General features: G+C 44.9%; 1 protein-coding gene across 2 annotated transcripts in view; it reads right to left on the bottom strand.

Annotated features, from left to right (window-relative positions):
* Positions 1–6949: 6949 nt before the first annotated feature.
* LOC118378260 (1-phosphatidylinositol 4,5-bisphosphate phosphodiesterase beta-1-like) overlaps positions 6950–15617 on the bottom strand; it is a 246931-nt gene continuing 238263 nt past the window's right edge. For both annotated transcript variants that reach the window (XM_052470709.1, XM_052470708.1), the window contains one exon: positions 6950–8252. In XM_052470709.1, coding sequence (XP_052326669.1) covers positions 8155–8252 — 98 coding nt within the window. In that variant the 3' untranslated portion in view covers positions 6950–8154. The remainder of the gene's footprint in view (positions 8253–15617) is intronic.

Here is a 15617-nt window from a genome sequence, read left to right as displayed (position 1 = left end):
GCTCAATTTTGAGTCTCATAGCAAAGGGTCTGAATACTTACGTAAATATGGCATTTCTGTTTTTTATTTGTAATAAATTAGCAAACATTTCTAACAACCAGTTTTTTGATTTTTCGTTATGGGGTATTTTGTATAGATTGATAGATTAATTTAATACATTTTAGAATTACGTAAGAAAATGTGGAAAAATCAAGGGGTCTGAATGCTTTCCGAATGCACTTGGCCATATACCACAAACCCAAAAGGTGCCTTATTTTATTATAAACTGGTTACCCACATAATTAGAAAAGTACACAAGTATTTCTGTGTCCTACCAGTTGTATATTTAATCAATCAGGCCAAAGAGGGTGTGGTATATGGCCAATATACCACTGCTAAGTCTGTTCGTATGCACAACGCAACGTGAAGTGCCTGGACACAGCCCTTAGCCCTGGTATGTTGGCCATGTATCACAAACCCCCAAGGTGCCTTATTGCTATTATAAACTGGTTACCAACGTAATTAGAATCTCTAAAAGTAGTCATTTGAATTGTGTCCCATTACCTTAACCTTACCAGGGGTGAGCTGGATGCCACACACTTAGGATGACTGAGCTGCCCTTGTGCCAGTAGGACTGATTCACTAGACAGAGGCAATAGTCTGGCCCTAGCAGGGTTTCTTCTGTACACTTTGATGAAATAAAGACTCTATGGAATGTCTTGGAGTGGTATAACACAAAGATAACAGTGGTCCTCAAATGTCTGACAAATTGTCTAAGTGGCAGGAAACGACTGCCCAGTCACGTGACTGATCCCAGTGATAATGGTCCAGCAGCGTGATGTTCTGATAACACACGTGCACACGAGTGGTTCCGCAGATCTCACTGGCCGTAGCAGGAAGTGCTGCTTGTCGTTATACACATCAGTATATCATAACCCTATTACAATCCATGCACGCACGCACACACGCACACAGACACACAGTCTTTCTTCCTCTCCCGCCAATTCTCTCCATTCCACTGACCTGGTGTGTTTCATTAAAAACCTATTTATCCGACACCTCTTGTCCCCGCAGCAGATGGACAGATGGCAGTCGGTATTCCTGGGAGTTTGGACTCATATGTGTGTGTATATATGTGTGTGTGTGTGTGTTTGGACTGGAGGGAGCGGAAAGGCATCAGTGTTTACATAACCTCTGGAATCATTTTAAAAACCATGACCCACCCCTTCCGCCTCTAGCCCAGCTTAGCCCAGCGCAGCACAGGGTTAATTAGCTGTCTCCGTGGTCCCTGGAATGTTTTGGCGGTTTCTGTGTGTGTGTGTGTGTGTGTGTGTGTGTGTGTGTGTGTGTGTGTGTGTGTGTGTGTGTGTGTGTGTGTGTGTGTGTGTGTGTGTGTGTGTGTGTGTGTGTGTGTGTGTGTGTGTGTGTGTGTGTGTGTGTGTTTGTGTTTGCGTGCGTGTGTGTGTGTGTGTGTGTGTGTATGGAAGATTCCCTGCATGGTCTACCTCTGAATTTGAATCACAATACATGGATGTGGTCATAGCCGTGTGAAGTATGGGTGCTAAGGGTGCAGCGGAGAAAATACTCCCCTGCACCCACGTAATTACTAGTGGAGGCTGGTGGGAGGAGCTATAGGAGGATAGGCTCATTGTGATGCCTGGAATGGAATCAATGGAACGGAGTCAAACATGTGGTTTCCATATGTTCGATGTGTTTGATACCGTTCCATTGATTCCATTCCAGTCATTTACAATGAGCCCGTCCTCCTATAGCTTCTCCCACCAGCCCCCACTGGTAATTACAGTGCAGTATGCTACACGAACACAGATGTTTATTTGTTTATTTGGATCCCTATGAGCTTTTTCAGAAGCAGCAGCTACTCTTCCTGGGGTCGACAGAAAAAACAACCAAACAAGACAAGTAATATATAATATAATATATGCCATTTAGCGGACGCTTTTATCCAAAGCGACTTACAATCATGTGTGCATACATTCTACGTATGGGTGGTCCCGGAATCGAACCCACTACCCTGGCGTTACAAGCGCCATGCTCTACCAACTGAGCAAAACGCTGGTATGCTGAAAGACAAGGAAAGTCGCAGACATGTTAAAGACACAACAAAAATAATACAAACAACACAACAGCAAAAATAACGTGTGTTTTAGAGTGTGTCTGTGTTGGTGATGAGTGGGTTGATTTATAACCCTCAGTCCCCGCGGGCGGGTTGAGGGTCATTAAGTATTTTGTGGATGAAGGATGGGTGGGTGGCGGGAGGGTTGAATAAAGGGAACACAAAACAACAAAGAAATCCACACATGTATCATTCTTGTGCAATGTATGTCTCTAGCCTATATTGGGTTTTTTTCTTTCGTTATTTTTTTGTCTATCTGGCATTAGTGCATAAGCCTAAGCTTTAGGGTCTAAACTGTTCGCGTGCCAAATGGCCAACACGCCAATCGCCGAATGCTTTTGGGAACGGGCAGAAAGAATAAGGCCAATGTCGACGTTGAATTCAATAAGAGGAAAGATGCGACATGAAGAGTTGAAAATAGAGGGAAGGCAGGGCCAGAAAAGTATTGTTTGGGAAAGATTTGGTGAAGTGGTGAAACAGGATGATGGCAGTCCCGGGCTGTGTTATGTGTGATGATTATGAGGCGCTGTACAAATTCGACAGTCACAAGATGGGGATTTCGAATAGGCCTATGGCACGTCAAGGGAACTGTAGCCTACTGTTCAGATGGGCCAAATGAAAACTGCAGTTTGGACACTGACTGCAGGCCTAAAACCTCTCGCATAGCCTTGATATTAACCCCTGCGGAATGAAGCATTTACTGCAGTAAAATGATACACCGAATCTAAATATTGCATTGGGAACAGGAGTGGAGAAATAGGATGGAATTCTTTCAGCAAATTCTGAGAATGTTGAATGCTACCGTTAGGGCCCATCTGTAGAGGTGCTGTGTTTTATCAGCACCATAAAAGCTGATTTGTATTTCAACCACAGAAAATGTCCTTTTCACAGCCGTCTATTTCCTTGCAACTGGTCAAACTGATGTCATTTGGACATTTTGCACGGAAGATTTTTTCCCAGTTTTTCACGTCTTCTACTTTCTCCACAGTCCCTACAACATTTCTACTCCTTGGAAAGAAGCAGAGATGACAGAGAGAACGAGATTGAAGCATTAATTTCATTCTATCGATTTACAACGTTCTTCTTCAAGGGCAACATATAACGACAGAAGAGAAGCTGCATGTATATACACTGGACAAATGTATTAAACGCAACATGTAAAGTGTTGGTCCCATGTTTGTTGAGCTGAAATATAAGATCGAGTAAATGTTTCATATGCACAAAAAAAGCTTATTTCTGTCAAATGTTAGTGAGCATTTCTCCTTTGCCAAGATAATCCAAGATCCAAGATAATCCATCCACCTGAAAAAAAAGCTGAATAAACAGCATGATCATTACACAGGTGCACCTCGGCTGGGGACAATAAAAGGCCACTCTAAAATGTTGCAGTTTTTTCACACAACCTGCAACATTGTTTTAGAGAATTTGTATGTCCAACCGGTACAGTAAGACCAACCGGCCTCACAACCGCAGACCACGTGTAGCCACGCCAGCCCAGGACATCAAGCTTCTTCACCACCGCGACTGTCTGTGACCAGCCACCCGGACAGCTGATGAAACTGTGGGTTTGCACTACCAATGAATTTCTGCACAAATTTTAAGAAATTGTCTCACGGAAGCTCATCTGCAAGCTCGTCGTCCTCACCAGGGTCTTGGCCTGACTGCCGTTCAGCGTCATAACCAACTTCAGTGGGCAAATGCTCACCTTCGATGGCCACTGGCACGCTGGAGAAGTGTGCTCTTCATGGATGGATCCCTGATTTCAACTGTACCGGGCAGATGGCAGACAGCCTGTATGGAGTTGTGTGGGTGAGCAGTTTGCTGACCTCAACGTTGTGAACAGAGTGCCCCATGGGGTGTTATGGTAGGTGCAGGCATAAGCTATGGACAACAAACACAATTGCGTTTTATCATTGGCAATTTCAATGCACAGAGATACTGTGACGAGATCCTGAGGCCCATTGTCATGCTATTCATCTGCCACCATCACCTCATGTTTCAGCATGATAATGCATAGCCCCATGTCTCAAGGATCTATACACAATTCCTGGAAGCTGAAAATGTCCCAGTTCTTCCATGGCCTGCATACTCACCAGATTGAGCACGTTTGGGACGCTCTGGATGTTAGTTCTGTGTGTGCAGTTAAGGACTGCTGCTCTGTTTTGAACCAGCTGAAGCTTTGCTAGGACTTTCTTTGCTACACCATATCACTGGACAGTAATCAAGTTGGGACAAGCCCAGTAGATTTTCGTGTCAAAAACGCAGAACATCTTTTTATAACAGACATACACATCCCCATCTTCACAACTACTCAATATGACTTGACCATGATAATTGACCATCCAATGTCATACAGAGGAGTTTGGCTTCCTGAACTTGCTCAATGATCACACCCTTTATACACGACAAGGTTTAGGTTTAGGTCTTAAGATAATGTTTTTAATGTGATTGCAAGTGTAGCTGCCAGTGGTTGCAAGTGGGGCTTTGCACTGTTGATATACTTTACTATCCTTAAACCTCTTACAGACCACAGTAGTGACATTCTTGGAAGTCCATTGTCTGCCATTTCAGTACATACACACACACACACACACACAACACACACACGCACGTACGCACAGACACTACCTCTTCAGTATGTAGACACATACTCCACGTAATAGTACAAAATACGCTAAGTGTAGAAAACATTAGGAACACCTGCTCTTTCCATGATTTATACTGACTAGGGGAATCCAGGTGAAAGCTATGATCCCTTACTGATGTCACTTGTTAAATCCACTTCAATCAGTGTAGATGAAGGGGAGGAGACGGGATAAAGAAGGATTTTTAAGCCGTGAGACAATAGAGACATGGATTGTGTATGTGTGCCATTCAGAGAGTGAATGGCAAAGACAAAATATTTAAGTGCCTTTCAACGGGGTATGGTCGTAGGTGCCAGGCGCACCGGTTTGTGTCAAGAACTGCAAAGCTGCTGGGTTTTTTCATGCTCAACAGCTTCCGGCGTGTGTCAAGAATGAACCACCCATAGGACATCCAGTCAACTTGATACAAAAGTGTTGTACACTCAGTGTGACCCTGACTTAGTGGATGTTCTTGGGAAGGATTCAGAACAATAAGGTGAGCCTAGTAAGGGGACAGGGACAGTGGAGGAAGTGAAGCTGTTAGCATCACAGTGAACCTGCTTCACCTGCATAGGAGGTAAAACATCTATCATAGTATTACTGGGAACTACAAATCAACAAAGACAAGTGTTCACTTCAGCAATGTACAATAGCCACATTTATTAATCACAAGCAGATTCCCTTTACACTTCTATACGATGATCATCATCTCAATGTTTTTCCTTGACATCATACGCACATTTACAACAACAAAATGCATATACACTTAGGTTGAAGAACAGAAACAAGTGGTTCAAGACAAAATAAAAATACATGTCTATAATTATTGTCTTTTTAAGGAGCCACTTCTCAAAATACTCTTCATCATCGCAAGTGTTTTTAACTCAGTAGTGGTACCGTACTAAAAGTGCACACGGCCTATCCAATAACAGACAGCTTCGTATAATACAATGGCATTTTTACACAAAGATGCATTTCACACATTCGACGTCAACACAAGGCAAACCTATTCAAAAGGCACAGGACTCTCACATCAATAAGAACCGTATTCTATAGAAACCAAGTTATACTTGTTTACACTTTATAATGTGATCCTTCAAGTTAATCAATTGAAATAAGTATGCAGACAGCAGACACATCAATGTGGTGTATGTATGGCCCTGTACAGGTTGGAAGGTCCTAAACATTGTCCAGGGTCTTTGACTGACATTTTCATTTAGTATGATGTCACATATCATAGGATGAATGGACCAAGAGTGTACAAGATCCTGTTAGGGGCGGTGCACTCAATATTTGACATGGACATGAAATGACCAGAGGTTTGGCTTTAGAAACAGTTCAAATCTACCATGTTGCAAACATTATCTGTGATGACTGTCTTGGGCAGTAAGTAGTTACATTATATTACCAAAGGAAAACCATTGAATAAACATTTGGGACATGTATTGATCATAAAACTACATTTAGGGTATAAATGTTGAAAAGGCCCGGGACATCATTTTAGTGTCTTAATGTTAATGGATCAAATGTGTGTGTGCGTGTGTGTGTCAGAGTGTTAACAATTTCAGTGTTTGGTAAGGGGCAGTGATATAGTCTTTTTTTTCATTTTTATCCCATACCAACACAAGTAGTTCATCACTAGTACTGTACAAACAATGTCATAGTTGCAGTTTCAGTTTGATTTCAAATCATTAAGGTCAGGTTAGTGATCTGCTGTACAAGAGGACAGAGAAATGTACATTTTACATTTACGTTACGTCTTCTCTGCTACATTAACATTTACAATAGTTCAACGACATGCAGATACGTGATTTTACTCTCCCTCATCACCCTCCCTCCATCCCTCATCACCCTCCCTCCATCCCTCATCACCCTCCCTCCATCCCTCATCACCCTCCCTCCATCCCTCATCACCCTCCCTCCATCCCTCATCACCCTCCCTCCATCCCTCATCATCATCCCTCATCACCCTCCCTCCATCCCTCATCACCCTCCCTCCATCCCTCATCACCCTCCTCCATCCCTCATCACCCTCCCTCCATCCCTCATCACCCTCCCTCCATCCCTCATCACCCTCCCTCCATCGCTCATCACCCTCCTTCCATCCCTCATCATCCCTCCATCCCTCATCACCCCCCTCCATTCATCCCCTCCTTCCATCCCTCAGCCCCTCCCATCCATTTCCCCTCCCTCCGCACCCCCCCACCCCTCCACGGCAGGATTAACCATAAACAATCTAAACGCTAACTTGTCAAAAGCATTACAAAAATGAAAAAAATCCAAACGATAAAATAAGTACGTCTCGACCAGGCCAATATATCTTACAAAGCAAAATAGGACAAAAAAAATATTAAAACAAGGTAGCAGCAACACAGAGTAGACTTACTTTTGTGAGGACGAAATAGAACCAGCAAGCCTCCAGTGCTTGGTGGCGACGATAGAATTAGAAGAGTTAGTTCTGTAGAAAGCCTTCAGTGCAAAATATAAATTAGGAGCGATTCGTACTTTTCAATAAAGAAAATAAAGGCTGTGTCCACAGTGGTTGGACAGGAAGTTGAAATTGACTTGCTATGCCTGGACTTTATTTGGGGCTTGCAATGCAATCACTTTACATTGCGGTGCCATTGTACGTTACAAATTCAACATTGCCCTGGTCTTAACCAATGTCAAATCAATGATACTCATAACTATTCTCTAAGTGCACAGTGAAATCAAAACATTGGCACCACTGACTGACCTACACTACAGTCAGCATTGTGAGAACGTAATCTAAACACCTAAAACATTGTCCTTTTTAAAAAGTAAGAACACATTAAAAACATTTTTAAATTTTTTAAAAAGAAATGATTCTGTCTGTGCAATGGTTCAAGTATGTAACTTAGTTCCTGCGCATAGTTAGTGCCGAGTCACACATACACGTATCCTGTGTCTGCACCACTCCGGAGCAAAACAACAAAAACACACAAAAATACAAAACAAGTATTTACATATCTGAATAGAACTACAGAGTAGGGGCTCCCTATTACTGGTCCATGGTCAGATATTATTTAACCCCCCTACTGGTTCAGGTTAGGAGTTAGCGCAGGGTAAGCTGTCCCTAGAATGGCAATTTTCACCTCGAACGACCAACTAGAACTGTCCAATTCGAGGACGGGGAGGGTTTAGTCTCTAATGATGTTTCGTCTCTAAAGCCTACTCCCTATATAGTGCACTACTTTTGGACAGTCTTTATGTGAGGCTCCGGCCAAAAGTACTGCACTATATAGGGAAAAGGGTGTCATTTCAGATTTGTCTTAAAGGGGTGTGTCAAACACTCTTTCCGACGAGTCTTCTGTATCATCCTCTGACTGGGACGCTTTGTGGTTGAGCCTCTCGGTCGTCGAGGAGACAGACAGGTTGCCATGGGTACTGTCATCGCTAAGCTTGGCCTTGCTGCTGTCCTGGACAAACTCCTGGATCTCTAGGGGCAACCGTCTGAACTTGTCCTGGTACTCCTGGTCCAGCTCGGTCTGCAGCTATTGGGAGAGAAGAGAACAAAGTATGGTTCTACAACAGAACCAAATAGAACCACAGAACAAACCGTAGCAAGAGAACTACAGCTACAAAGAGAACTGGTCCTAGTCCACCTCGCTGCCGCTATAGGAAGGAGAGAGGACAGAGAATGGGTCTGTAAGCAGCAACAGGGTGGGTCTACAGAACCAACAGAGTGGGCCTACATCATTATATACTGAACTTGTCCTTTGCTACCCCTGGTAACTGAAGAGGAGAAAAGAATATGGTGGTATTGACTAGTGATGACTGAGCTCCCTGCCTTCTGACAGACAGACGGGGAAGTCAGAGAGAGAGAGAGAGAAGGATACAGTCTGTTTTCTCCCAGGCATAGCCGCCGCTAATGATTACAGATGACAGGATTGTATTCATTCTGATCCAATAATTGCTTTAATGCTGATTTCTCTGTTTAACTACCCTGCTGCGTCCCAGGGGAGGGCCATAATTAAAGGAGAGCAGCAAAGATGAACCACATCACAATCTAAGAGCCTAAGAAAACAGCCCAACCCCTTGCTCAGGTAATTATCCCCATTCCCACTATTTCAGAGAGTTATCATCGTACTGCTACAGACATCCATATTCACAATGGTGTTGTTAGTGATAATATGTTAGCTCTGTTACAGTTAGCCCAGTTTGGAAGCCCACTGTGGTAAGTTTGTCCAGTGCCTTTTTTTTCTCCAAATACCACAAATATGGATACCCCCCCTGTTTTCAAATTGCGTAGAGGGCTCGGGCTGTCAACGTAGAGTATGAAGTTTGATGTCAAAGATGGACCTTCTTTATATGTGGGTGCATGACACGAGCTCGGATATTATGGTCCTCACAGAGACTTGGCTAAACGGCTCGATCCTGGATAAGGACATTGACATTGCTGATTACAAAATCTTCAAGTGTAACAGACTGAAAACAATTGGGAGAGGTGGCTTCACGTTCTCTAAATACCACTACCCCCCCAAAAAAAAAATGTTTTTGTTGGTTCTGGTTGTACACGTGTCCATAAACCAAAATACACATTTATCTGGGATTTACCACCTGACTGTGTAGCTGATTGGCTGCTTTTCAGGCAATTAAGAAATAGATGCACTTCCTCAATCAAGAAAGCCAAATCTATCTCAGACTCTGCTGGTGATCTGTCTACATTTTGGAAATCAGTTAACGCACAGAGGAGAGGAAATTCCTTTCCTGCATAAGCAAGTTGTGTCAGACTAACATCATTACTGAGTAAAATGAGAAATAAAGCCTTTATCTCGGCAGGCGTTTTATTTGAAAGAAATGGTGGTTTAATTGACCCTGGTGAGATAGTCGACTGCCTGCCCCTCTTCCAGCCTCCAGCTGGCTCTATGGAAGTTCCGTCAACTTCTTTGTTTTCATTTCAACAACTTTCTACCTGTGATGTGCTGGAGGCCTTGCGCCACATTGATGTTAAAAAAGAATCCACTGGGGCTGATTTGCCTGGTCCTTTCTCGCTGCAGCTTTCTGCTCATCTGATTTATAGAACCTTGAACACATTTTTAAGGGTGCACTCTGCAGAAATCGCGCCGCCATTTTCTGGTTGCTAAAATTGTAATCGTTTGCCTCATTTCAGTTTACGTGACAAAACAAGCAAGTAGAGTGTAGAGAATCATTGCACCATCTAAACCGCTGTGAAATATATTTTCCATAACCAAAAATATAGTATTTTCAGCTTTTTGAAGCTGGTGTAGAAAACCTAAAGTAAAAGTCACAAAAACGAAACTTAAGAACGGGAACCATAGAAATAGAGCACATAGAACATGTCCACCACACCTCAGACTTGCTTTCAATGAGAATGACAGATCTATTACTAACATTTCTATGTCACATATTGCAGCCTTAACCTTACAATTATTTCTGGTACCATCCCGAGGGTCTGGAAGGCAGCCAATATACTTCCCCTTCACAATGTTGGTGACCCGTGTGACCTACATAATTATCGCCCCATTTCCAAACTCTCTTGCCAACTCAACTTAGATCCTTTTAAACTACGAAATGTATTCTATATGTACACCAGTCAGGATTCAGACAAGGTCATAGTACCATCTTTACTACTTCTTTGGTTGGAAATCATGTTCTTAATGGCCCAGTGCTGTCAAAAGCATGATTTTCCTGTGTTTTATATACACTATATGATCAAAAGTATATGGACACCTACTCGTTTAAAAAATCATGGGCATTAATATGGAGTTGGTCCCCCCTTTACTGCTATAACAGCCTCCGCTCTTCTGGGAAGGCTTTCCACTAGATGTTGGAACATTGCTGCGGGGACTTACTTCCATTCAGCCACAAGAGCATTAGTGAGGTCGGGCACTGATGTTGGGCTATTATGCCTGGCTCGCAGTCGGCATTCCAATTAATCCCAAATGTATTCAATGGGGTTGAAGTCAGGGCTCTGTGCAGGCCAGTCAAGTTCTTCCACAGCGATCTCGACAAACAATTTCTGTATGGACCTCGCTTTGTGCACGGGGACATTATCATGCTAAAACAGGAAAGTGCCTTCCCCAAACTATCGCCACAAAGTTGGAAACACAGAATCGTGTAAAATGTAATTCTATGCTGTAGCATTAAGATTTCCCTTCACTGGAACTAAAGGGCCTTGCCCGAACCATGATAAACAGCCCCAGGCCATTTTTCCCCCTCCACCGAACTTTACAGTTGGCACTATGCATTGGGACAGGTAGCTTTCTACTTGCATCAGCCAAACCCAGATTCGTCCGTCGGACTGCCAGATGGTGAAGTTTGATTCATCACTCCAGAGAAAGCGTTTCCAGCCAACGCATGGCATTGCGCATGGTGATCTTAGGCCTGTGTGTGGCTTCTCGGCAATGGTAACCCATTTCATTAAACTCCCAACGAACAGTTGTTGTGCTGACGTTGCTTACAGAGGCCGTTTGGAACTCGGTAGTGAAGGTTGCAACCAAGGACAGGCGATCTTTCCGCGATACACGCTTCAGCACTCGGCGGTCCCGTTCTTGTGTGGCCTACCACTTCACGGCTGAGCCGTTGTTGCTCCTAGACATTTTCACTTCACAATAACAACACTTACAGTTGACCAGGGCAGCTCTAGCAGGGCAGAAATTTGACAAACTGACTTGTTGGAAAGGTGGCATCCTATGACGGTGCCACGTTGAAAATCATTGAGCTCTTCAGTAAGGCCATTTATACTGCCAATGGTTGTCTATGGAGAGTGCGTGGCTGTGTGCTCGATCTTATACACCTGTCGGCAACGGGTGTGGCTGAAACAGCAGGGAATAGCAGAAACCACTCATTGGAAAGGGTGTCCACATACTGGGGGAAGCATTGGAGTTATCATGATGCAGCATCCCTGTGGATGCTATGTAAAGTCCATCCCCCAACGAACTGAGGCTGTTCTGAGGGCAAAATGGGGGGTGCAACTCAATATTAGAAAGGTGTTCCTATTGCTTGGTAAATATCAAATAAAATAGTTGCCTTGTAGTTTAAACTACTTTGAGTATTTGAAAAGTTGGTATTTTCAAATAAACTACAAAATAAGTGTTTTCCGCACAGGTCTGTTCAGTATATGTCATTGTACGGGCCTCCTTGAAGTCTCGATCAATCGATTCCTTGATCTTTTTGTCTGTAAAGCCTTCTTGCATAAACGTCTGCCATACCTTATCTTATTGTTAACCTTCAGAAGTATGTTACCAGACCGGAATCAGGGATGGCTTTCTCTGGAGAGCCCTTCAATGTCCACTGCGTTAGATAACACGGCTTTACGTTTTTCTTTGCACCTCTCACGTGGAACGATCTCCTTAAAGTTGGCGAATGTGGTGCTTGTACTGCAATTCGGGCAGGATGTTTTGAGGACCTTTTTACTGAAGAATGTGGTTGTTTCATATTATTGTGTTTTTGCTTTCCGGGTTTTGTGTTCGCTTTTCATCTATTGTGTAATTGATGCGTAAATATAGATATGTACAGTATAATTGTTGTGTTGTTGTTTATTGATGCGTAAATATAGATATGTACAGTATAATTGTTGTGTTGTTGTTTATTGATGCGTTCGACAGGTCTTCAATGTAAATTCAAATGTGTTCTTTTAATTGTATAAATAAAAGGTAAACATTTTTTTTTGATGACTAAAAGGACCATGTCAGAGGATCTAAGCGACTATCCCTCAACTGAGGCTGGGTAGAGGAGGAGAGAGGGATCATCCCACATTACATCCCACGACTGGGGGGAACAAAAGGCTGATTTGAATAACTATCCCACTGGAGGACTGATCTCCCACTGGAGGACAGAGGGATGAAGACTCACTGGAGGACTGGGTAGAGGAGGAAAAAAACACATCATTTTTGTAGAGGAGGAGAGAGGGATGAAGACTTCCCACTCAAAACAACTATCCCACTGGAGGATTAATGACTATCTGGAGGACCAAATGACTTGTGGGCGAATGGTCAGGACTATGGCTCTCTTTGTGGAGAGGGTAATATCCCACCTTTTATACTGGGTAGAGGAGGAGAGGAGAGGGATGAAGACTATCCCACTGGAGGACTGGGTAGAGGAGAGAGAGGGATGAAGACAATCTGGGTAGAGGAGGAGAGAGGAGGAGAGAGGGATGACTAAACTATTGTGTGAAGTGATCCAATATTAATTAACCTCAGTCCCACTGGAGGACTGGGTAGAGGAGGAGAGAGGGATGAAGAATCCCACTGGAGGACAAGGAGTCATTCTTAGAGGAGTGGGGCTGATCAAGAGAGAGGGATGAAGACTATCCCAAACATGTTTGTACAGAGAAGCCCCACAGGTGTAAAGAGATGCTGGAGGACTGGGTAGAGGAGGAGAGAGGGATGAGACACAGGCAGAGACGGACTGTAGAGGAGGAGAGAGGGATGAAGACTATCCCACTGGAGGACTGGGGAGAGGAGGAAGACTATCCCAGAGATGGATGATGACTATCCCACTGGAGGACTGGGGAGAGGGGAGAGACTGGGGTTGATGAAGACTATCCCACTGGAGGACTGGGTAGAGGAGCAGAGAGGGATGAAGACTATCCCACTGGAGGACTGGGGACTGGGTAGAGGAGGAGAGAGGGATGATGACTATCCCAGAGGAGGAGAGAGGGATGAAGACTATCCCACTGGAGGACTGGGGAGAGGAGGAGAGAGGGATGAAGACTATCCCACTGGAGGACTGGGGAGAGGAGGAGAGAGGGATGAAGACTATCCCACTGGAGGACTGGGGAGAGGAGGAGAGAGGGATGAAGACTATCCCACTGGAGGACTGGGGAGAGGAGGAGAGAGGGATGAAGACTATCCCACTGGAGGACTGGGGAGAGGAGGAGAGAGGGATGAAGACTATCCCACTGGAGGACTGGGAGGACTGGGGAGGAGGAGAGGGATGAAGACTATCCCACTGGAGGACTGGGGAGGAGGAGGAGGAGAGGGATGAAGACTATCCCACTGGAGGACTAGAGGAGGAGAGAGGGATGAAGACTATCCCACTGGAGGACTGGGGAGAGGAGGAGAGGGATGAAGACTATCCCACTCCCACTGGAGGACTGGGGGAGGAGGAGAGAGGGATGAAGACTATCCCACTGGAGGACTGGGTAGGGAGAGAGAGAGGATGAAGAGAGGACTGAGAGAGGGATAGACTATCCCACTGGAGGACTGGATAGAGGAGGACTGGGGAGAGGAGGGGATGAAGACTATCCCACTGGAGGACTGGGGAGAGGAGAGGGTTGAAGACTATCCCACTGGAGGACTGGATAGAGGAGCAGAGAGGGATGAAGACTATTCCACTGGAGGACTGGGGAGAGGAGGAGAGAGGGATGAAGACTATCCCACTGGCGGACCGGATAGAGGAGGAGAGATGGATGAAGACTATCCCACTGGAGGACTGGATAGAGGAGGAGAGATGGATGAAGACTATCCCACTGGAGGACCGGATAGAGGAGGAGAGATGGATGAAGACTATCCCACTGGAGGACTGGATAGAGGAGGAGAGATGGATGAAGACTATCCCACTGGAGGACCGGATAGAGGAGGAGAGATGGATGAAGACTATCCCACTGGAGGACCGGATAGAGGAGGAGAGATGGATGAAGACTATCCCACTGGAGGACTGGATAGAGGAGGAGAGATGGATGAAGACTATCCAACTAGGAATTGGAGTGAGGAAAGGAGAGAGGGCTGTATGGAGGAGAGAGGAAGGAAGTCAATCACATAGACTAGAGGACAGGTGAGGTGAGTGAGAGGTGATTACCCCTCCACGGACTCTTCAGGAACAAGGAGGAACCACTTGTCCTTCCAGACATTCAGTCCTTTCCTTTGCACTTGACTTTCCCTCTATTAAGTCTCCAGCTGATCCAAACAGACTCTGACAAATCCTTCTGATTCCACCCCTCCTCACGTAGGACAAGCTGTTCTCAGTGACAGAACCTGCCTGATGACAGAACCTGCCTCTGTACCATGGAAATAATACATTTAGTCACCTGCGTCCTAAATGGCACCCTATCCCCTACATAGAGCACTACTTTTCATCAGTCCTAAATGTAGTGCACCGAGTATACCAAACATTAGGAACACTTTGCAATATCAGAACAGCCTCAACAGGACTCAGTGCTTCCCACAGTTGTGTCAAGTTGGCTGGATGTCGTTTGGGTGTTGGACCATTCTTGATACGCACGGGAAACTGTTGAGCGTGAAAAACCCAGGAGCGTTGTAGTTCTTGACACACTTAAGCTGGTGCCCCGGCACCTACTACCATACCCTGTTTTTTGTCTTGCCCACTCACCCTCTGAATGGCACACGTGAGCAATCCATGTCTCGATTGTCTCAAGGCTTAAAAATCCTTCTTTAACCCGTCTCCTCCCCTTCGCCTACACTGATTGAAGTGGATTTAACAAGTGACATCAATAAGGGATCATAGCTTTCACCTGGATTCACCTGGTCAGTCTATGTCACGGAAAGAGCAGGTGTTCTTGATGTTTCGCATACTTAGGTGTATCGGGAAAAGGGAGCAAATTAGGATGCAACACATATCTTATCATCATGCACCACACAGGGCAGTTCTATTCTAATTCGTCTCCTCTTACTCTTTCGCTAACCGAGCTTGAAGTTGTGTCTACTCTGATTGGACCACCTTTTCTAAAATGTGTGTGTCACATTCATACGGGAGCCTAAGGTGACCTCTGCCCTGATCAGACCACACACCCCAAGGTGACCTCTGCCCTGATCAGACCACACACCCCAAGGTGACCTCTGCCCTGATCAGACCAGACACCCCAAGGTGACCTCTGCCCTGATCAGACCACACACCCCAAGGTGACCTCTGCCCTGATCAGACCACACACCCCA

The sequence above is a fragment of the Oncorhynchus keta genome, chromosome 19 (assembly GCF_023373465.1).
Source record: "Oncorhynchus keta strain PuntledgeMale-10-30-2019 chromosome 19, Oket_V2, whole genome shotgun sequence".
Lineage (NCBI taxonomy): Eukaryota > Metazoa > Chordata > Actinopteri > Salmoniformes > Salmonidae > Oncorhynchus > Oncorhynchus keta.
Note: the sequence above shows the minus strand (reverse complement) of the source record. Positions and strands in the feature narration are given on the sequence as shown.